Raw genomic sequence first — 21,422 nt, 5'->3', positions numbered from 1 at the left:
TAGGCCCCACCTTCCAACACTGTTGCATTGGGTGTTAAATTTCCACACATGCTTTTTGAGGGACACATTCAAACCATAGCCCTGGGTCTTTGAGTCCAAGGTACAGATGTTCCTTCATAGCCCCAGTGTCCACAAGGACAGCCCAGCTGATGTCAGCAATGAGTACTGTACCTTCCACTGAATCCCAAGATGATGGAACAAACTGCTGATACAGTCATCCCTGGCTTCTACCGGGGCATAAGCAGAGGCTTGTGTGGACATTTCCCTTCACTTAGGAGTTTGACAGCCCAGCCTCGTAGCCAGAGACCTGGCTTTCCTACACGAGGGGCCTGTAGCTGGGTGTGCTGCCCCCAGGTGGACAATGATAGTGCTAATAATACCATTCACAGAAGGCCTCCAATGGGTGGGCATTGTACTAGGTGTTGAGGGTACCAAAGAAGTAAGCAAATCCCTGCCTTTAGAATAGCTTGTGGTTTGAAGTGGAAGACTTGTGGGTTAACACACAGCGCTGTGTAATACAGAGAAATGCACAGGAAGCCAAGAAAACAAAGATAAACCAAGGGTGGTTAGAGCAATCTTCAAAGGAAGGTGATATTGAGCTGGGTGTGTTGGGTGACAATCCCAGCTACTCTGGAGGCTGAGACAGGAGGATCCTTGAGCCCAGGAGTTTGAGGTCATCTTGAGCAACATAAGAAGACCCCATCTCATAAATAAGTCAATAATTTTTTTTAAAGGAAGTGACATTGGATCTGTGTCTTGAAAGATCAGTAGAAATTCACAATCTTGGGGACATTGCCTAACTCTTGCAAGCCTGAGTTGCCTCAGTTTGAAGGATTGTTGTAAAGATTAGCGGAAACGTTATGTTTGGCATAACGTTATAATTGGCATTCAACAAACTATCATCAGCAAAACTATTGTTGGAAATAGAGTGTGTATCAGTCAGGGTTCCCATCTTCCTGCTCCTGTAGCTTCTCTCCTTTCATGATCAGGAAGGAAGACAGAAAACCACATAAGCAGAACTTAACTGCAGGCCTTTGGGAAACATCATTATTTTCTTCAATCCTAAACAGAAAGATCTAACTTTCTATTTTCTTCATGTGAATAATTTGCTCCTAGCACCACTCCGCCCCTTTCCAAACTGCTTGGTGTCTCAGATCATCAGTGAAGGGACCCCTACAGATATAAACTGGCCCTGATTGCCTTGGAGATAGCAGCAGAGGGGACAGCTGTTGGATAATGGAGGGAAGACACTCCAGAGATGTACGTTTTTATTCTTCTTCCAAGGTAGAAGATTCCAACGCAGAAGTTCCTCAGTGATGACCTTCTGTGTTCCACAGTGACCAAGTAAAACATACTAGGGGTGACCATTCAAGTAGCCTGAGGACTAGCAAGATACTCAGTCTGGTTCTGCCTCCCTTTCCTGGTGTGAAAAGCTGAGAGAACAGAGAGGCCCAGCCCTGGCCTCTGCTGTCAGATAGGAGGGCCACTTTACCACTTCCATTCTGTGGGCTACAGAGGAAGGATGTGGGGAGCTGGAGAGTTTAGGGGCGAGGAAGCAGCAAGGGGCTCATTATGTTTGCCCAGGTCTTGCTGATCAAGTCTCCAGTAGGCATGAAACTAAGGACAAGATCCAGTTCCAGCAGCTGCCATCAGCAGCCACTGGTGCCAGAGAGGGGCAATGGGGATGTCTTAGGGAGCTGGCAGAGCCCCGGCCATACCACTAGGCCAGAAGATGGGGAAGGGATGTCACATAAAGAATGAAAAGAATCTGCGGCCCTGCTCTGCCTCCCCATATACCAGGGTTCAGCCCCAATGGGCTTGAGTTCCTCTGCAGCCTGGCTGGGCTCTGTCGGGGGAAAGGAAGACAAAACTGCAGGCATACCCTGATTTAAACCAACTCAATAAATGAAAAGTCATATTTGGAATTACAGTGTCAGAACCTGAACAGCCCTTAACAATCATTTACCCATGAATTTAAAAACTCTAAGCAATGGATCCCTGTGTTTAATGAAGTCTTACACAGAACCCAAAATATGAAAAGATGAAGGTGTGGCTTCATCTTTGGTTTGGTTAACTGGGCCTCACCTCCTCCAAGTGCTCTCACTGTCACCTCTCTAAGACTGTAAGGAAGGCATTTTGCAACCCACTCCTCTAACTGGGGTACCTCAACTTCAGTTTACAGATGGGGAAACTGAAAACTAGAGAGAGAAGGGGATTTACCCAAGGTCACGCAACTAGGGACAGCAGAGCTGGGCTGGGACTTCTCGCCACAGCACAGTGTCCCTTACTTTGGTCCAAAGATTTAATTTTTCTGTAGAGTTCTTACCACTGAGTTCCCAAGTCTACTGAGAATCTATCTTTATCTACAAAAATTACATTCTCACACAGACTTGTATAGACAGGTATGCCTGCCTTCACTGAGGTGGGGGAAAGTGACAGGGGTGAGAAGGGTGACCATCCTTTTAAATTTTCAAATAGGAGGAAAAATACAAAAAAGCAAGTCTTGGCTGTGTGCAGTGGTCACACCTGTAATCCCAACACTTTGGGAGGCTGAACTGGGAGGACCACTTGAGCCCAGGAGTTGGAGACCAGCCTGGGAAACATAGCAAGATCTCGTCTATACCAAAAAAAATTTTTTTTTAATCAGCCAGGCTTGGTGGCACAGGCCTGTAGTCCCAGCTACTAGGGAGGCTGAGACAGGAGAATCGCTTGAGGCCAGGAGTTTGAGGCTGCAATGAGTCAAGATGGTGCCACTACACTCCAGTCTGGGCAACAGAGCTGAGACTGTGTCTCAGAAAAAAAAGAAAGAAGAAAAGAAGTCTTCCTTTTCCCTCCACCTCCTTACAATTCCTTCCAGATATTCTCAATCCATATATATATATGTATATGTGTATATGTGTGTGTGTGTATATATATATATATATAATTTTATTTACCCAAATGGAATTATGCTCTACACAGTATTTGCCTCACTTTTTAAAAAACTTAACGGTATCTCTTAGAGAAACCTCCATATCAGTACACTTAGACCAACGTCCATCTCTTTAATAGCTGCATATCATTTCATTCCATTAGCTTGCTGCCAGTTATTTTCTATTAAAAACAATATTGCGATAAATAGGCTGGGTGCAGTGGCTCACACCTGTAATCCCAGCACTTTGAGAGGCCAAGGCAGGTGGATCACTTGAAGTCAGGAGTTCGAGACCAGCCTGGCCAATGTGGTGAAACCTCATCTCTTCTAAAAATACAAAAATTAGCCAGGCGTGGTGGCAGGCACCTGTAGTCCCAGCTACTTCGGAAGCTGAGCCAGGAAAAATCACTTGAACCTGGGAGGCGGAGGTTGCAGTGAGCCAAGATTGTACCACTGCACTCCAGCCTGGGCAACCCAGTGAGACGCCGTCTCAAAAACAAAAAAGAAAAAAGAAAAGAAAAAGAAAACCACCAACATTGCAAAAATCCTATACATATGTACATACATCTTTGCACAATTCCACAACTGATTTGAATTGATTGAATTCAGTATTCCTAGAAGTTCAGCTGCTGAGTTACAAGGTGTGTACACTTTTAAATTTTTGATGGTTAGGGAACTTCTGTGTAGACTTAGGGATTACTCATCTCTAGTCCTGAGCTGCTGCCCTCTGTAACCTCCCTTGCTATCCTCCCAACTTTGTCCACATTTCTTTGCCAGGGGCCACCTATAGGCTGGGCTCTATGGGACATTTTGGGTTTTCTTGGCCTCCTCCAACTGGAAGCTGGTATCCCTGGTGAAAATAAATAAATAAACATAAATAAATAAATAAACTGACCAGACTCTGCCAGTTGTCAACCTCAAAGTAAACAGAGCTTCTTGGCCCAGCCCTAACCACCTGAGTACTCTGGCGCCGGCCCAGCCTCATCCAGGAATTCCCAGTGGGGTCCAGTCTAGCCAGCTCCAAACCCCAAATCCAGAGCCACAGTTTCAGTCCAGCCTCCTTCTGCTAGGAAAGCCTGCAAAAGAGAAGAAACGCTGCTCTTTCTAGGGGACCTTCCAGATCCAAGAAAGGGACACTATGCCTCTAGGACCTTCCCCACCCCCACCCCCCCACCCCCCGGCCAAAGAGCAGAAAGAACGGAAGCACACAACCCAGGAGAAAACAACCAAAGAATACTTATAAAAGGAGCTCATCCACATATGCAAATATACCTCAAAAGACTTGAGGAGGTTCAATGAAAAAGACTGTCAGAGAAGGTTCCCTGGGGAGGATGATTCTGAACTGGTTTTGGAGAAGGAATTGGTGGGACTAGCAGGGAGAGAAGATCCTGGAAAGGAGTAGAGGTAGTCTTTGCTAACATGTCTTGAGCACTTATTACTTGCCAGACAATGCACTAAGAACTTTGTGTTATATCACCCTATAAGGAGCAGGAGAAGGTACTCCCATTATCCCCATTTTAGACTGTTAAAAATTATGGGAGGTTGGCTGGGCGCGGTGGCTCACACCTGTAATCCCAGCGCTTTGGGAGGCCAAGGCAGGCTTGATCACTTGAGGTCAGGAGTTCAAGACCAGCCTGGCCAACATGGTGAAACCCCATTTCTACTAAAAATACAAAAATTATCTGAGCGTTGTGGTGCATGCCAGTAATCCCAGCGACTCCAGAGGCTGAGGCAGGAGAATTGCTTGAGCCCGGGAGACGGAGGTTGCAGTGAGCCGAGACTGCACCCCTGCACTCCAACCTGAGCAACAGAGTGAGATTCTGTCTAAAAAAAAAAAAAAAATTATGGAGGTCATTGTTTTAAACTGGGCTCCTGCACTAGGCCCCAAAAGACCAGACCAAACCAAGATGGAGTCATTCATGCTAAATGCCACATAATCCAACTGAAACTTTAAAGAAGCAGATAGATTCCAAAATGGACCACTTTTTCCTGAAAACAGGAATCCAATCTACCTAAGTCAGTTTAATAAGGAAGTCCCCTCTGCTTTAACTCCACAAAAAAGTAACCTGAAGTACCTGATGTTAACCAATCAGGTTTTTTTCTATTGCTGCTTCCTGGTTCCCACCTTACAAAACCCACTATTCTGCTATTGCCCAGTAGAAGCTTTCATTCTATTTTGTAGAATGGGGGCTGCCCCAATTCATGAATCACAATAAAAGTCAATTTGATCTACAACTTGTAATTTTGTCTTTTGATGAGAAGAAATGGAGGCACAGAGAGACTGAGTGACTTGCCCAAGGTCATATATCCAACAAATACCCTAGTCAGGGGTCTGCCTTAAGTACTCAACCACATATTCAAGTACAGGTTGGGGGAGGGAGGGGGGTAATGTCCAGGTAGCTACTTTGGGCCCCTGCAGAGTGGGGGCAGGGTGAGTGGATAATGAGGATGGCATCTTTCCCCTCCCCAAACCACAGCCCCCTGGAATTACCCCCAACCCCTTCTTGCCTCCCAGGACTAGTGTCTGGCAGGCATCTGCAGTTCCCTCTTTGTGTACGATGCCTTCCAGGCCCGCCCATCCCAGACCCCCACCCACTTCTTTCTTCAATAGTCCCCACAAGTCCTGCAGGACCCCCTGCAATAGGCTCTGGGAAGAGGAAGGGGCTGGCAGAGAAACAGTTTGTACCCAGAAGAGAAGGGGGGTGGGCCAGAGCAAGACCACCTTGTGCTAGAGAGCTGGAAAAGGATTGTCCCAGACACTTGCATATCTCATTTTGCCCTCTGTGCCTTCGATGAAGGATAATGGCATGGGGAAACCAAAAGACCCAGGAAGAATTCTAACTTAGGTGTGTGTGGCCCCAAAGTCCTTTTGTGTTTGTTTGTTTGTTTGAGACAGGGTCTTGCTCTGTCGCCCAGGCTGGAGTGCAATGGTACGATCTCAGCTCACTGCAAACTCCGCCTCCCGGGTTCAAGCTATTCTCCCACCTCAGCCTCCCAAGTAGCTGGGATTACAGGCACCCGCCATTAGGCATGGCTAATTTTTTTTGTATTTTTGTAGAGATGGGGTTTCACCAAGTTGACCAGTCTGGTCTCAAACTCCTGAACTCAGGTGATCCACCCACCTCGGCCTCCCAAAGTGCCGGGATTACAGGGATGAGCCACCACGCCTGGCCCCCAAAGTCCTTTTGACTCCACAGTACTGCTTCTGGGTTTTTGGAACAAAGACACACAGGATCAGGCTAAACTGCAGCAGAGATTTAAAGCTGGGCCCCCAAAAAAATAGGGCTGGAGCTGCTTGTTAAATTCCTGTTGCCTCATCACCAGGTGGGTCACTGCAGGCTAGGATGAGCTACAGGGTGGAGGCCGGGAGCTGCAGAGACTGAGCTGCCATTCTTGAGGAAGCATGCCCACCATCCCCACTACCTTGGAGGCAGTGTGTTTCAGGAGGTAGAAGCCAGCGTGGCTGGTTTCTGTCAGCGCCCTCGGGTGTCCTGCAGAGAGTGGCATCTTTCCCCTCCCCCCACCGAAGCCCGAGAGGCTTCCTCCATCGAAATGATAGGAATGGCAAATTGCTGAGGTGGGACTGAAACCCAGGTAGAGGAAGGAAGCAATGGATGGAAGGAGGTGGCTCAGCTGGAATTAGTAGGCACTCAAATTGTGCAGTTTTGTTTTGTTTTGTTTTGTTTTGTTTTGTTTTCCAGGCATCTTGTAAGGGCAGTAACTTTGTTTAATCCACTCAAACATTTATATGTAAGAGTAATTTAAAAACTTCAGTCTCCGCCGGGCACAGTGACTCACACCTGTAATCCCAGCACTTTGAGAGGCCGAGGCGGGCAGATCACTTGAGGTCAGAAGTTTGAAACCAACCTGGTCAACATGGCAAAACCCTCTCTACTAAACAATACAAAAATTAGCCAGGCGGGCGCCTGTAATTCCAGCTACACAGGAGGCTGAGGCAGAAGAATCGCTTGAACCCGGGAGGTGAAGGTTGCAGTGAGCCGAGATCGTGCCATTGCACTCCAGCCTGGACAACAGAATGAGACTCCATCTCAAAACAACAACAACAACAACAACAACAAAAACAAACAAATAAAAAACTTTCAGTCTTTGGCATTTCCTTGTCAAATTGGAAGAGCTGTTCTGGACTGCATGGTTCACGGAGGTGAGCAAAAGTAGCCAGTCGGAGGGCATCTGGCCAGCTGGCTGCGGAAAAGGTTTCAGCCCCGGACGGCTGAGCCCACCCTCAGCTCAAGAGGCTACGACCACAAGTTATCCCTTTCCACTTACCAGCTGCAGTCCAGCGTGGCTCTACTGGGGACCCGAATGCTGCTGCCCTCCATTTTGCAAAGCCTTTCTACATCCTTCCATTATATGGAACCCCCAAACCACAACTGTAGCACTTTTATTTTGATTATTTGTATTATTTATTTATTTATCTCTTGATATGATCTCCCTCTGTCACTCAGGCTGGAGTGCAGTGGAGCGATCACAGTTCAAGGCACCTCGATCTCCGGGGCTCAAGCGATCCTCCCTCCTCAGCCTCCACAGCTGGAGTTACAGAGGTGCACCGCCTCGCCCGGCTATTTTTTTTTTTTCTTCCTTTTTGGGTAGAGACGGGGTCTCGCTATGTTGCCCAGGCTGGTCTCCAACTCCTAGGCTCCAGCGATCCTCCCACCTCAGCCTCCCAATGTGCTGCGAATACAGACGCCAGCCACCGCACACAGCCTACTTTTATTTCTTTGAAAAATAAATTCCAGGGGAAAGGGGGCGGGGTTGAGGCAGATGCCAGAATCCGTTCGCTTCAACCAGGCTGCCTGTCCAGAAAGCCGGCACTCAATTTCCTCAGGAAAACGAAGCTAAGGCTCCCATTCCCCTCGCTAACAACGTCAGAACAGAGGACAGTTTTTAGATTTGAGGGATCTTAAATAGATTGGCAGTTCCTGAGAATAAACATCCTTTCCTTTTTTCACCTGCACGCTTTTGCCTCAGGCAACCCCTTCCCACTTCAACGCCCATCTCTTTCAAGCTTTCTGCTCTAGAAAACAAGTGAGCCCTTGTCATTGGCCAGAATCCCTGTCAATCTCTCCGCTACAACGCCGAGTGGTGCCTTTTGAAGCCTCTCTAGTCCCGCCTCCCTAACCTGATTGGTTTATTCAAACAAACCCCGGGCCAACTCAGCCGTTCATAGGTGGATATAAAAGACCAGTTACGATTGGTTCTCCTGGACGGAGACGGTGAGAGCGAGTCAGGGATTGGCTCGTCTGCTTCGGGCGGGCTAAAGGAAGGTTCAAGTGGAGCTCTCCTAACCGACGCGCGTCTGTGGAGAAGCGGCTTGGTCTGGGGTGGTCTCGTGGGTCCTACCTGTTTAGTCGCTTTCAGGGTTCTCGAGCCCCTTCACGACCGTCACCATGGAAGTGTCACCATTGCAGGTACGGCTCGCGGGAGGGACTGGTGGTGGAGCCTCAGCGCGGCCCGGGCATCTCTCTGGCCGCCCGTGACGAGTGAAGCTCCGGGGCTGCGGTCAGGCCTGCTACAGGCTTGGGAGCCCATATTCTCCATCTCCCGGTTCCGGGGTGATCGTGGAGAGGCGGAAGCCCCTTCTGGTGCTAGTAGTGAAGTATGATCCGGCTTCCAGGGTGTAGTGCGTTGTTGCTCTGTTTCTAGGGGCAGGAGTCCGTTGGTCCCGTAGTAGATCCATGTTACAGCGGCCCGGGTGCGACGTTATTGACTCGCGCGGACAGATGCTTTCCCCTCCTGCCCTCTGCTTGAAAACGGTCTTGAATGTCCCCGATCTTGGAAAGGGCAGAGCCTGGCACAGTGTTCCCCTGGAGCAGCTGGCCAGCTTCCAAAAGCGCCCCCTTCCTGAGTTCGCAAGGCTCATGTGGCCGAGGGATTGAACTGATAGCCGCCCCAACTGCTGCTGCCGACCTAGAATCTGTCGTGTGCTCGGGACACCGTGGTTTATAATAATAGGCACTCGGTAAATAATGTGTGCAGGAACTGAAAGAAATCGGTAAATAATGTGTGCATTTTATTGATGACATCTACCACGTTGCTCAAGAAAAGAGGTTTCCAGACCAGACCCACTTGGTGAGATAATATGTGTCTGTTTAACCTGACACCTGAGGACCTGGCCGCAGCGAATTTAAATTGTCCTCTTTGTACACAACCCCATCACTACCTACTAACAGATTGCAATGTGTGTTGACGTCTCACTATGGTAGGCATTTTGTTCCTAGTTTGGGGTAAACTTATGATTAAAAATCCCCTTTCTTCTCTCTCTCTCTTTTTTTAATTGCTAGCCTGTAAATGAAAATATGCAAGTCAACAAAATAAAGAAAAATGAAGATGCTAAGAAAAGACTGTCTATTGAAAGAATCTATCAAAAGAAAACACAATTGGAACATATTTTGCTTCGGCCAGACACCTACATTGGTTCTGTGGAATTAGTAACCCAGGTAAAATCAAGCTCATCAAAGGCAGTTACCTAGTAGTTGAAATGGATACTCTTCTTTCTGTACCTCTTGGGTACTGAGTGTCACTGGAACTGGCCTAAACATGGTAATATTTAATACGAAGACTTTACAGTAATCGTGATAACAGAACAATGAATATAGAGTAAAAATAACAGTATTTCTTTGCCTTATTTCTAGCAAATGTGGGTTTACGATGAAGATGTTGGCATTAACTATAGGGAAGTCACTTTTGTTCCTGGTTTGTACAAAATCTTTGATGAGATTCTAGGTGAGTAAATCCTTTAACATAAAGATCTGCTGGTCAAATCTTTCATAAGAAGTATCATTCCAAATAAAAATAAAAAAAGATAAAAGTAAAAAAAAAAGTATCATTTCTAGCAAACCTGCTGTAGCCAGGGCTCCTGTCATTTCAATTAGTTGACAAAGGTGCGGTAGTTTCCTGGAGCCCAGGAGGTTGAGCTTTCTCCTGGAAACAGTACTATGAACAAAAATTCCTAAATTAACACCTTATTAATGCCACTCCTGTGCTGTTTAGGAACTTTTTTTTCTATATCTTACTTAGAGTTACAGAATTTTTTTTTAAACACTAATTTCTTACAAATGTATATTTTATTTTCTTTCAGTTAATGCTGCGGACAACAAACAAAGGGACCCAAAAATGTCTTGTATTAGAGTCACAATTGATCCGTACGTCTTTTGCTTAGTTTTTGTTTGTTATGTAGCTCATTGCTATTGTTAGTTGCATATATTTTGATTACTGGTGAAGTTGGTTTTTCTTAAACAGAAGTTCATAAAAGTACACAAAAGCAGAATGCTAAAATGAAAAACCTGTGGATACCCACCACCTAGATCCAACAGTTGCCAACGTTTTTCCATATTTTCTCCATCTTTTTTTTAATTAGTTCTTTTTTTTTTTTTTTTTTTGAGGAAGTGCCTGGGCTGGTCTTTGAACTCCTGGCCTGAAGCAATCCTCCAGTGTTGGCATTATGGGTGTGTGCCATGGCACCCAGCCTATTTGCTATGGATCATTTCAAAATAAATTACAGGCCTTATGACACTTAATCCCTAAATATTTGAGCAAGCACCTTCAGTAATGGCCTTAAGTATTCTGGCATCCAGAGTTTTAAGTTTTTCTCATGACGCTATTCAAACAGTAAACCAGTAGGTGGTGGTAGAGAATAATTTGATCTAACATTTCTGCTTATAAATACAGGGTGTCCCTTTGTGGGAGATCAGGGTGCTTATTTCACTCTTTTGTTAGTCTGATTAATTAGGACAAAGTATACCTGGATTTTCCTAAGAACTCAATATCATAGTCTTTAAAAAATGTTGAGCTAGTTTTAATTAGTTTTTTTATAGATAATAAGTACTATGTAGAACAAGAACCATAACGCATATCTAGTTATTAACTAAAATGTATTACCATCCAAGAATTAACCGAAATAAGTCCAAATAAGTTTTCAGCATTTTATTTGAGAGCAAGGCAGTTTATGATTGATAGAGTTTTGCTCTTGTTGCCCAAGGCTGAACCCGCCTTCCGGGTTCAAGCAATTCTCCTGCCTCAGCCTCCAGAGTAGCTGGGATTACAGGTGCACACCACCACGCCCGGCTAATTTTTTATTTTTTTGATAGAAACGGGATTTCACTATGTTGGCCAGACTGGACTGGAACTACTGATGTCGTGATCCGTCTGCCTTGGCCTCCCAAAGTGCTGGGATTACAGGCATGAGCCACCACGCCCAGCCAACAAATGAGTTCTTTTTTTTTTTTTTTTTTTGAGACGGGGTCTGCTCTGTCGCCCAGGCTGGAGTGCGGTGGCGTGATCTCGGCTCACTGCAAGCTACCCCTCCTGGGTTCACGCCATTCTCCTGCCTCAGCCTCCGGAGTAGCTGGGACTACAGGCGCCAGCCACCATGCCTGGCTAATTTTTTTGTATTTTTAGTAGAGATGGGGTTTCACCATGTTAGCCAGGATGATCTCGATCTCCTGACCTCGTGATTTGGCCTCCCAAAGTGCTGGGATTACAGGCGTGAGCCACCACGCCCGGCAGCAAATGAGTTCTTTTTTTTTTTTTTTTTTTTGAGACGGAGTCTCGCTCTGTCTCCCAGGCTGGAGTGCAGTGGCGCGATCTCGGCTCACTGCAAGCTCCGCCTCCCGGGTTCCCGCCATTCTCCTGCCTCAGCCTCCTGAGTAGCTGGGACTACAGGCGCCCGCCACCGCGCCCGGCTAATTTTTTGTATTTTTAGTAGAGACGGGGTTTCACTGTGGTCTCGATCTCCTGACCTTGTGATCCGCCCCCCTCGGCCTCCCAAAGTGCTGGGATTACAGGCTTGAGCCACCGCGCCCGGCCAGCAAATGAGTTCTTAAGCACAGACAGTACCATATCTTTCTAGAGTTCTCTCTCATTATTCTACAGCATACCATAGCTGCTCAGGAGTCACTTGTTGAATTGAACAAAAGTTGGTCAGGCTGGTCTCCAGCTCCTGACCTCAGGTAATCTGCCCGCCTCAGCCTCCCAAAGTGCTGGGATTGCTGGGATTATAGGCATGAGCCACCACACCCAGCCTGTTTTCCCTTTTATGTTTGTTTTGCAATGTACTTTGTTGGGTGGGAACAAGAGATGTATAGATGATCCTCTTAAAAGGGGTATAATAGGCATGGTGGCTCACTCCTGTAATCCCAGCACTTTGGGAGGCCAAAGTGGGAGAATCAGTTGAGCCCAGGAGTAGTTTGAGACCAGCCTGGGCAACACAGTGAGAACCTCATCTCTACAAAAAATTTAAAAATTAGCCAGATGTAGTGATGCACGCCTGTAGTCCCAGCTATTCAGGAGGCTGAAGTGGGAGGATTGCTTGAGCCCAGGAGGTCAAGGCTTCATTCAGTGAGCTGTGATCCTGCCATTGCACTCCAACCTGGGTGACAGAGCAAGATGCTGTCTCAAAAAAGGAGTGGGAGTGGTGTATAATAATGTTTCCAGATTGTTCTTTTCTTTCCATTGGGCATAAATCATTTCCCTTTGTTTATTCTAACATTTTAAAATTTTATATTTTTTCAACATTATCAGTGTCTATTCAGGTGTTGGAAAAGTTTTTTTTTTTCCTCTTGACTCCTATTTCAGGAATGTCAGGAACTGAGCATGGTGGGAAATGTTGTTCCTGCTGAATTTCAGAACGTATATATGAAAAGAGTAAAAAAAATTGAGGGATAGGCGTGGTGGCTCACATCTATAATCCCAACACTTGGAGCAATTCTCCTGCCTCAGCCTCCCAAGTAGCTGGAATCACAGGCGTGCGCTACCACGCCTGGCTAATTTTTTTATTTTTAGTAGAGACGGTTTCAACATGTTGGCCAGAACTGGCCTCAAGTGATCCGCCCTCCTCAGCCTCCCAAAGTGCTGGGATTACAGGTGTAGGCCACCGCGCCCAGCCTGAATATACATATTTTAGAAATAATAGTATTTAAATATTTTAAAATGGTAAGCATTCGTTTAATGTGTTGTACAATACAATTCTCAATCTTGTTTTCTTAGGGAAAACAATTTAATTAGTATATGGAATAATGGAAAAGGTATTCCTGTTGTTGAACACAAAGTTGAAAAGATGTATGTCCCAGCTCTCATATTTGGACAGCTCCTAACTTCTAGTAACTATGATGATGATGAAAAGAAAGTGACAGGTAGAGTATTGAGGGGAAATAACATATTTGTTACTAAAAATATATGTATTTTAAATGACTGTCTATGGCATGAGGGTTAAAAATATGGAAATAAATCTCTATAATTGAATAGCTCTCCCAGTGATTAAGAAATAAAGCTGTCAATGAGATAATAACAATAAAATAGTGTTTCATATTTGTTTGCCCAGGTGGTCGAAATGGCTATGGAGCCAAATTGTGTAACATATTCAGTACCAAATTTACTGTGGAAACAGCCAGTAGAGAATACAAGAAAATGTTCAAACAGGCAAGTAAAAAAGTGTCTTGTACCTTAATGATAAATGGTAGTAGTATAGCCATTTATAATGGCATTAATGGTCGGTTTAATTTAACATAATTTATAAGCTATTGAAGTATGAAAAATTATTCATAAGCATATATTAGGTTATTAGGATGCATAAATTTATGTTATTTCCTTCTAGTTTGTGAGGTGACTTGAATTTTTCATCTTTCCTATTCTTTACTTCCATAGACATGGATGGATAATATGGGGAGAGCTGGTGAGATGGAACTCAAGCCCTTCAGTGGAGAAGATTATACATGTATCACCTTTCAGCCTGATTTGTCTAAGTTTAAAATGCAAAGCCTGGACAAAGATATTGTTGCACTAATGGTCAGAAGAGCATATGATATTGCTGGATCCACCAAAGATGTCAAAGTCTTTCTTAATGGAAATAAACTGCCAGTGAGTATTTTCCTGGATGTTAACGATAATAAGGGATTTTGTAATCATTGTCAAATGCAAAATTGATTTTTTTCCCCTCGCATATGTTTTTTTTTTTTTTTGAGACAGAGTCTCACACTGTTGCCCAGGCTGGAGTGCAGTGGCACAAACTGCCTCCCAGGTTCAAGCGATTCTCCTGCCTCAGCCTCCCGAGTAGCTGGGATAACACGCCCGCCACCACACCCGGCTAATTTTTTATGTTTTTAGTAGAAACGGGGTTTCACTATGTTGGCCAGTCTGGTCTCGAACACCTGACCTCATGATCCACCTGTCTTGGCCTCCCAAAGTGCTGGGATTACAGGCATGAGCCACTGCACCCGGCGCCACGATATGTATTTTCTTACCACTTCTCACATATGTTCTTGAAAAGAGAATGGTATGCCACATTTTTTAATCAGCTCATTTTAAATGTATTGAAGGAATTTCTTTCTCAAAGAAACACCTAAAATACATATTTCATGTCCTTTTTTTAATTTTACTTTTTTTTTCTTTTCTTGATAGCCTCTCATTCTGTCACCCAGACTGGAGTACAGTGATGCAATAACGGCTTACTACAGCCTGGCCCTCCCAGGCTCAAGCAATCATCCCACCTCAGCTTCTGGAGTAGCTGGAAATACAGGCAGCAACACCATGCCCAGCTAATTTTTTTTTTTTTTTTTTTTAAATAGAGATGGGGATCTCACTATGTTGCCCAGGCTGGTCTTGAACTCCTGGGCTCAAGTGAGCCACCCACCTCGGCCTGTGTCCTTTAATGACCATTCTTTTATGCCTATCAGTGAATATCACTGCATTGGTTTTGGAAAGTCCTCATAGTCTATCATTGAAACTATTTTTTAATAACTTTCTTAATACTATTACCTTTAATTCTTGTACAGGTAAAAGGATTTCGTAGTTATGTGGACATGTATTTGAAGGACAAGTTGGATGAAACTGGTAACCCATTGAAAGTAATACATGAACAAGTGAACCACAGGTGGGAAGTGTGTTTAACCATGAGTGAAAAAGGCTTTCAGCAAATTAGCTTTGTCAACAGCATTGCTACTTCCAAGGTAATTTTATTCTTAAATTATTAATCATGTTTTAGCTTTACATATATGTGTTCTTATTGTTTTTAACATATGAAGTAGACTTGAATATTTGGCTAGCTAGTATAAAGGAGGTTAAATTAGTTTTTTTTTAATGTTTGATGATTATAATTTTGAGGATACTGAGTTTTATGGTTTGGTGTTTTTCTTTATTAGGGTGGCAGACATGTTGATTATGTAGCTGATCAGATTGTGACTAAACTTGTTGATGTTGTGAAGAAGAAGAACAAGGGTGGTGTTGCAGTAAAAGCACATCAGGTATGTGCTTTTGGCAGTTTTCTTTTTCTAAAGTCAAGGAAGAAGAGAAAGGCTATAAATAAAGCATGAGTACATTTTTAGTGACTTATTATCAACTTTTATTGCAGGTGAAAAATCACATGTGGATATTTGTAAATGCCTTAATTGAAAACCCAACCTTTGACTCTCAGACAAAAGAAAACATGACCTTACAACCAAAGAGCTTTGGATCAACATGCCAATTAAGTGAAAAATTTATCAAAGCTGTAAGTACTTAGAGGGAAATAAAAATAGAAACACCTGACTTTATTTTCCATTGCACTTCTCAGCTCTGCAGAAACAATGATTCTTCCCACAGTGCACTTCTCCAAGTCTTCCCAATCTGAAAAGGAAGTAAAAAAGGGCTTTTCTTTAACTGATTTTACCAAGGACTTAATTACCATCTATATTTCAGTATTCCCAATTACATATCACCATTAAGCTTAGATCACTTTTGAATTAATCTAGCTGTTCAACAAACACCCTCACTTAAATGCCTAAGACTTGCTCTCAATCATCCACATCTAAAATTGAATTCTTTACCTCCATACTCACTGATTTGCCCATACAAGCAGCTCCCCATGCTCCAACAAAAAAACAACTTCCTATCTTTGTAAAAAGCCCCAACCAACCTCTAGGTTGTGTAAACAAAGCTGGGAGCCTTCTCTTTATTTCCCCTCCTCTCTAATCCAGTCAATAAGAATCATCTCTTGGATGTTGCAGTAGCTTCTCACCATTATCTCTTTTTTGGTTTGCTACAGTAGGTTCTTAACCTTCATACTGGTCAAGTCCTTTCCTTGCAATGCTTTTGAGTGACCTTTTTGTGTTAAAGCACACATTTTTGTCTTCACTCTCATTTGAAATCTTTCAATGACTTCCACTCAGGGGAAGTCCAAATTCCATAATTTGGCCAACAAGAAAGATCGGCTGTAATCTAATTATACCTACTTCTCCAACTCATCTCAGTGCCAGTTTTTCCTGTATGGTCCTGTTGCTTTTAAATTACTGAAAAGCACAGTACTCTTCCCCTCCTCAGAGTTTGTTCACATGCTAATCCCTCTGTCTGAAATACATCCTTTTCACCTGGCTACTTTAGGTCTTGTCCTTTCCTCAGGAAAGCCTTTACTTTCTACCCTTCCCACCACCCAAGCTGGTTCCAATATAATATCGAACATACCTTATTAGCAAACTTTTTGCTTATCCATAACACTTATAACACTGTAACTTATTTTATTTCTGTCTTTTTTTTAGGCGGAGTCTCGCTCTGTCACCCAGGCTGGAATGCAGTGGCTTCCTGGGTTTCAGTGATTCTCTTGCCTCAGCCTCCTGAGTAGCTGAGATTACAGGCGTGGCTAATTTTTTTGTTGTTGTATTTTTAGTAGAGACAGAGTTTCACCATGTTTGTCAGGCTGGTCTCAAACTACTGACCTCAAATGATCCGCCCGTCTCAGACTTCCAAAGTGTTGGGATTACAGTTGTGAGCCACCATGCCCGGTCTTTTTTGAGACAGTCTTTTTTGAGACAGGTCTCTTTTGAGACAGTAGCTCTATTGCCCAGGCTACTGTGCAGTGACGTGATCCCGGATCACTGGAATCTCTGCCTCCCAGGGTTAAGCGATTCTCCTTGCCTCCTGAGTAGCTGGGATTACAGACATGCACCACCACGCCCAGCTAATTTTTGTATTTTTAGTTAGAGATGGGGTTTCACCATGTTGGCCAGGCTGATCTTGAACTCCCGGCCTCACTTGATCCACCATCCTCAGCCTCCTAAAGTGCTGTGATTACAGGCATGAGCCACCGCACCCACCTATGTCTGTCTTCTGTGTTGTGTCTTAAACTTCATGAGGACAAGTGTCTCAATTTGTTTTATTTGTGTCTAATTTTATTTATTTATTTATTTATAATTTGTTTTTGAGACAGCTTCTCACTGTTTCCCAGGCTGGAGTGCCGTGGCTTGATCTCAGCTCACTGCAACACCCGCCTCCCAGATTCAAGCAATTCTCCTGCCTCAGCCTCCAAAACAGCTGGGATTACAGCCGTTTCACACGTGGCTAATTTTTTTTTTTTTTTTTTTTTTTTTTTTTTTGAGATGGAGTTTCACTTTTGTCACCCAGGCTGGAGTGCAATGGTGCGATCTTGACTCGCAACCTCTGCCTCCTGGGTTCTAGCGATTATCCTGCCTCAGCCTCCCGAGTAGCTGGAATTACAGGTGCCCACCACCATGCCAGCTAATTTTTGTATTTTTAGTAGAGATGGGGTTTGGCCATGTTGGCCAGGCTGGTCTCAAACTCCTGGCCTCAGGTGTTCCACCCACCTCGGCCTCCTAAAATGCTGGGATTATAGGCATGACCCACCGCGCCTGGCCTAATTTTTTTTAACCACTATATCTCCAACAAGTAGCTCAGTGCTAGCACAATATATGTACATAGTAAATATTTATTGAACGAATGAAACAAAAGGAGCAGCTCCCTCAGCAGTGATAACCTGACATGGAAAGATGTGCCATCCTCTATCCAGAAATTATTGTTCTACATCTTTTTAATTTTTGAATCGTTTTTATTGAGGCTCATTTGTATTCTAGGTTTCTGAAGATCCCTTCTTCTCTAATATGAATCTTCTCATTTTCAGGCAATTGGCTGTGGTATTGTAGAAAGCATACTAAACTGGGTGAAATTTAAGGCCCAAGTCCAGTTAAACAAGAAGTGTTCAGCTGTAAAACATAACAGAATCAAGGGAATTCCCAAACTTGATGATGCCAATGATGCAGGTACATATTTAATAATGTTTCCAAACTTTAAGTCTTATAGTTGTTATTTTATTCATTAATGGCATACCATGGATAGTTATTTTTCCCTTGACAGAATAACTATATTCAACAGAATAACTTGTTAAAAATCAACCTGTTTCCTATTGTGGAACATTTAGGTCATTTCCATGTTATAAATAATATTGAGGTGATTATTTTGGAGTATAAAGCAATAATGTTTACATCATGATCTATTACCTAACAAATAATTTTACTTGATATATAATAAATTATTTGTGTTTTATCACAAGGCTATAAACAGCATATCCAAGTTAGTATATTTGAGGTTGAACTGAATGAGCTAATATTAATTTGTGTATTTTTATTTTAGGGGGCCGAAACTCCACTGATTGTACACTTATCCTGACTGAGGGAGACTCAGCCAAAACTTTGGCTGTTTCAGGCCTTGGTGTGGTTGGGAGAGACAAATATGGGGTTTTCCCTCTGAGAGGAAAAATGCTCAATGTTCGAGAAGCTTCTCATAAGCAGGTAGAATATAAAACTATCTCTGGAATCTAAATCTAGTTTATAATACAAGACTTCATGCTTATATTTAATTCCCTCATTAGGCATTTTAAAATATATTTTAGACAGTTTGTGATTATTTTGAGAAATTAGGTACACTATAGCCTATTTTAACAGACCTTTCTGATGTAATAAGTTATAAGCTAATAGCTCAAAATACTGGAGCTCAAGAAAATTCAAGCAACATATACTGATACATTTCTTTGTTCTTTTCAAATTTATAAACAAGACACTTTTTTTTGGTATATGTCCATTTCAGATCATGGAAAATGCTGAGATTAACAATATCATCAAGATTGTGGGTCTTCAGTACAAGAAAAACTATGAAGATGAAGATTCACTGAAGACTCTTCGTTATGGGAAGATAATGATTATGACAGATCAGGTCAGATTTGTTATTAAATTTTTAGATTGTTCAACTAAATTAAGCATGTCTTAATTTAATTGCATTGTGGTTTTTTTGCCATGAAAATAAATTATTTAAATAGGAGCTTTATTCATTACCTCTAATCAACATCTAATCAGATAAGCTTATATCATATGTATGTTACAAATACAGGTTAAGTGAGCCAGGATTTGAATAGACCTTTTTTGATTCCCATAGAAAATTTGACAAATTGCCAGTAGGTCAATCATAATTTTTTTTTTTTTTTTTTAATTTCTAAACAATTCTTTGTTTGTTTGAGATGGACTTTCGCCCTTGTCGCCCAGGCTGGAGTGCAATGGCACAATCTTAGCTCACTGCAACCTCTGCCTCATGGGTTCAAACGATTCTCCTGCCTCAGCCTCCTGAGTAACTGGGACTGCAGGTGGATGCCACCACACCCAACTAATTTTTGTATTTTTAGTAGAGACAGGGTTTCACTATGTTGGCCAGGCTGGTCTCGAACGCCTGACCTCAGGTGATCCGCCTGCCTCGGCCTCCCAAAGTGCTGGGATTACAGGTGTGAGCTACCAGGCCCAGCCTAACAATTCTTTTGACCTTTGGCTTTCAAATATTTCTAGGACCAAGATGGTTCCCACATCAAAGGCTTGCTGATTAATTTTATCCATCACAACTGGCCCTCTCTTCTGCGACATCGTTTCCTGGAGGAATTTATCACTCCCATTGTGAAGGTACACTAATTTCTAAGATACCATCATGGATATTTTAAGGCCCTACTCCTCAAACCTGGATATACATATAAGCCCAGTCACATGCAGAGGTATACAGGGGACCCCACAGTGTGCAAAGCCACAGTCATTGTTTTTTATCACAGGTGTCCAAAAACAAGCAAGAAATGGCATTTTATAGCCTTCCTGAATTTGAAGAATGGAAGAGTTCTACTCCAAATTATAAAAAATGGAAAGTCAAATATTACAAAGGTTTGTAATGAAACCCATATAGAACTTCTCATTTTATTATACACCCTGTACAAGACTATATGAGGGAACTTGGTATTCTTGCTTTTATAGGTTTGGGTACCAGCACATCAAAGGAAGCTAAAGAATATTTTGCAGATATGAAAAGACATCGTATCCAGTTCAAATATTCTGGTCCTGAAGATGATGCTGCTATCAGCCTGGTACGTTTGAGTTGTATTTTATATATACATTCTAATTTTAGAAATCATTACTTTAGTCAATTGAAACATTTACATTTTTGTATAAGACTCTGTCTCGGCCAGGCATGGTGGCTCACGCCTGTAATCCCAGCACTTTGGGAGGCCGAGGTGGGCAGATCACGAGGTCAGGAGATCTAAACCATCCTGGCTAACACGGTGAAACCCTGTCTCTACTAAAAATACAAAAAATTAGCCAGGCATGGTGGCGGGTGCTTGTAGTCCCAGCTACTCGGGAAGCTGAGGCAGGAGAATCACTTGAACCAGGGAGGCAGAGGTTGCAGTGAACCGAGATCAGGCCACTGCTCTCCAGCCTGGGCAACAGAGTGAGACTCCATCTCAAAAAAAAGAAAAAGGCCAGGCGCAGTGGCTCACGCCTGTAATCCCAGCACTTTGGAAGCCTGCGGTGGGCGGATCACAACGTCAGGAGATCGAGACCATCCTGGCTAACACGGTGAAACCCCGTCTCTACTAAAAATAAAAAAATAAAATAAAATTAGCCAGGCGTGGTGGCAGGCGCCTGTAGTCCCAGCTACTCGGGAAGCTAAGGCAGGAGAATCACTTGAACCCGGGAGGCAGAGGTTGCAGTGAGCCGAGATCAGGCCACTGCTCTCCAGCCTGGACACCAGAGTGAGACCATCTCAAAAAAAAAGTAAAAGAAGAAAGGTCGGGCACAGTGGCTCACGCCTGTAATCCCAGCACTTTAGAAGGCTAAGGTGGGTGGATCACAACGTCAGGAGATTGAGACTATCCAGGCTAACACAGTGAAACCCTGTCTCTACTAAAAATACAAAAGAAAAAACAAAACAAAGCAAAAAAAAACATTGGCCAGGCGAGGTGGCGGGCGCCTGTAGTCCCAGCTACTCTGGAGGCTGAGGCAGGAGAATGGTGCAAACCCGGGAGGCGGAGCTTGCAGTGAGCCGAGATTGCGCCACTCACTGCACCCCAGCCTGGGCGACAGAGCAAGACTACGTCTCAAAAAAAAAAAAAAAGAAAAGAAAGGTCGGGCGCAGTGGCCCACGCCTATAATCCTAGCACTTTGGGAGGCCGAGGCAGGCGGATCACCTGAGCTTGGGAGTTCGAGACCAGCCTCACCAACATGGAGAAACCCCGTCTCTACTAAAAATACAAAAAATTATCCAGGCGTGGTGGGGCGCGCCTGTACCCCAGCTACACGGGAGGCTGAGGCAGGAGAATCACTTGAACCCGGGAGGTGGAGATTGTGGTGAGCCGAAATCGCACCATTGCATTCCAGCCTGGGCAACAAGAGTGAAACTCTGTTTCAAAAAAATACAAAAATACAAA

General features: G+C 43.7%; 1 protein-coding gene across 1 annotated transcript in view; it reads left to right on the top strand.

The window, feature by feature from the left end:
- Positions 1-7,680: 7,680 nt before the first annotated feature.
- Positions 7,681-21,422, top strand: part of TOP2A (DNA topoisomerase II alpha) — a 32,464-nt gene continuing 18,722 nt past the window's right edge. The window contains exons 1-16 of the mRNA XM_015119588.3: positions 7,681-8,340; positions 9,214-9,369; positions 9,565-9,655; positions 10,011-10,074; positions 12,917-13,062; positions 13,251-13,348; positions 13,574-13,786; positions 14,701-14,874; positions 15,067-15,168; positions 15,276-15,413; positions 17,814-17,952; positions 18,323-18,480; positions 18,776-18,901; positions 19,522-19,632; positions 19,776-19,881; positions 19,972-20,081. Coding sequence (XP_014975074.1) covers positions 8,320-8,340; positions 9,214-9,369; positions 9,565-9,655; positions 10,011-10,074; positions 12,917-13,062; positions 13,251-13,348; positions 13,574-13,786; positions 14,701-14,874; positions 15,067-15,168; positions 15,276-15,413; positions 17,814-17,952; positions 18,323-18,480; positions 18,776-18,901; positions 19,522-19,632; positions 19,776-19,881; positions 19,972-20,081 — 1,953 coding nt within the window. The 5' untranslated portion in view covers positions 7,681-8,319. The remainder of the gene's footprint in view (positions 8,341-9,213; positions 9,370-9,564; positions 9,656-10,010; positions 10,075-12,916; positions 13,063-13,250; positions 13,349-13,573; positions 13,787-14,700; positions 14,875-15,066; positions 15,169-15,275; positions 15,414-17,813; positions 17,953-18,322; positions 18,481-18,775; positions 18,902-19,521; positions 19,633-19,775; positions 19,882-19,971; positions 20,082-21,422) is intronic.

This window comes from Macaca mulatta, chromosome 16 (assembly GCF_049350105.2).
Source record: "Macaca mulatta isolate MMU2019108-1 chromosome 16, T2T-MMU8v2.0, whole genome shotgun sequence".
NCBI classification, from domain to species: Eukaryota; Metazoa; Chordata; class Mammalia; order Primates; family Cercopithecidae; genus Macaca; species Macaca mulatta.
This window is presented reverse-complemented; position numbering and strand designations above follow the sequence as displayed.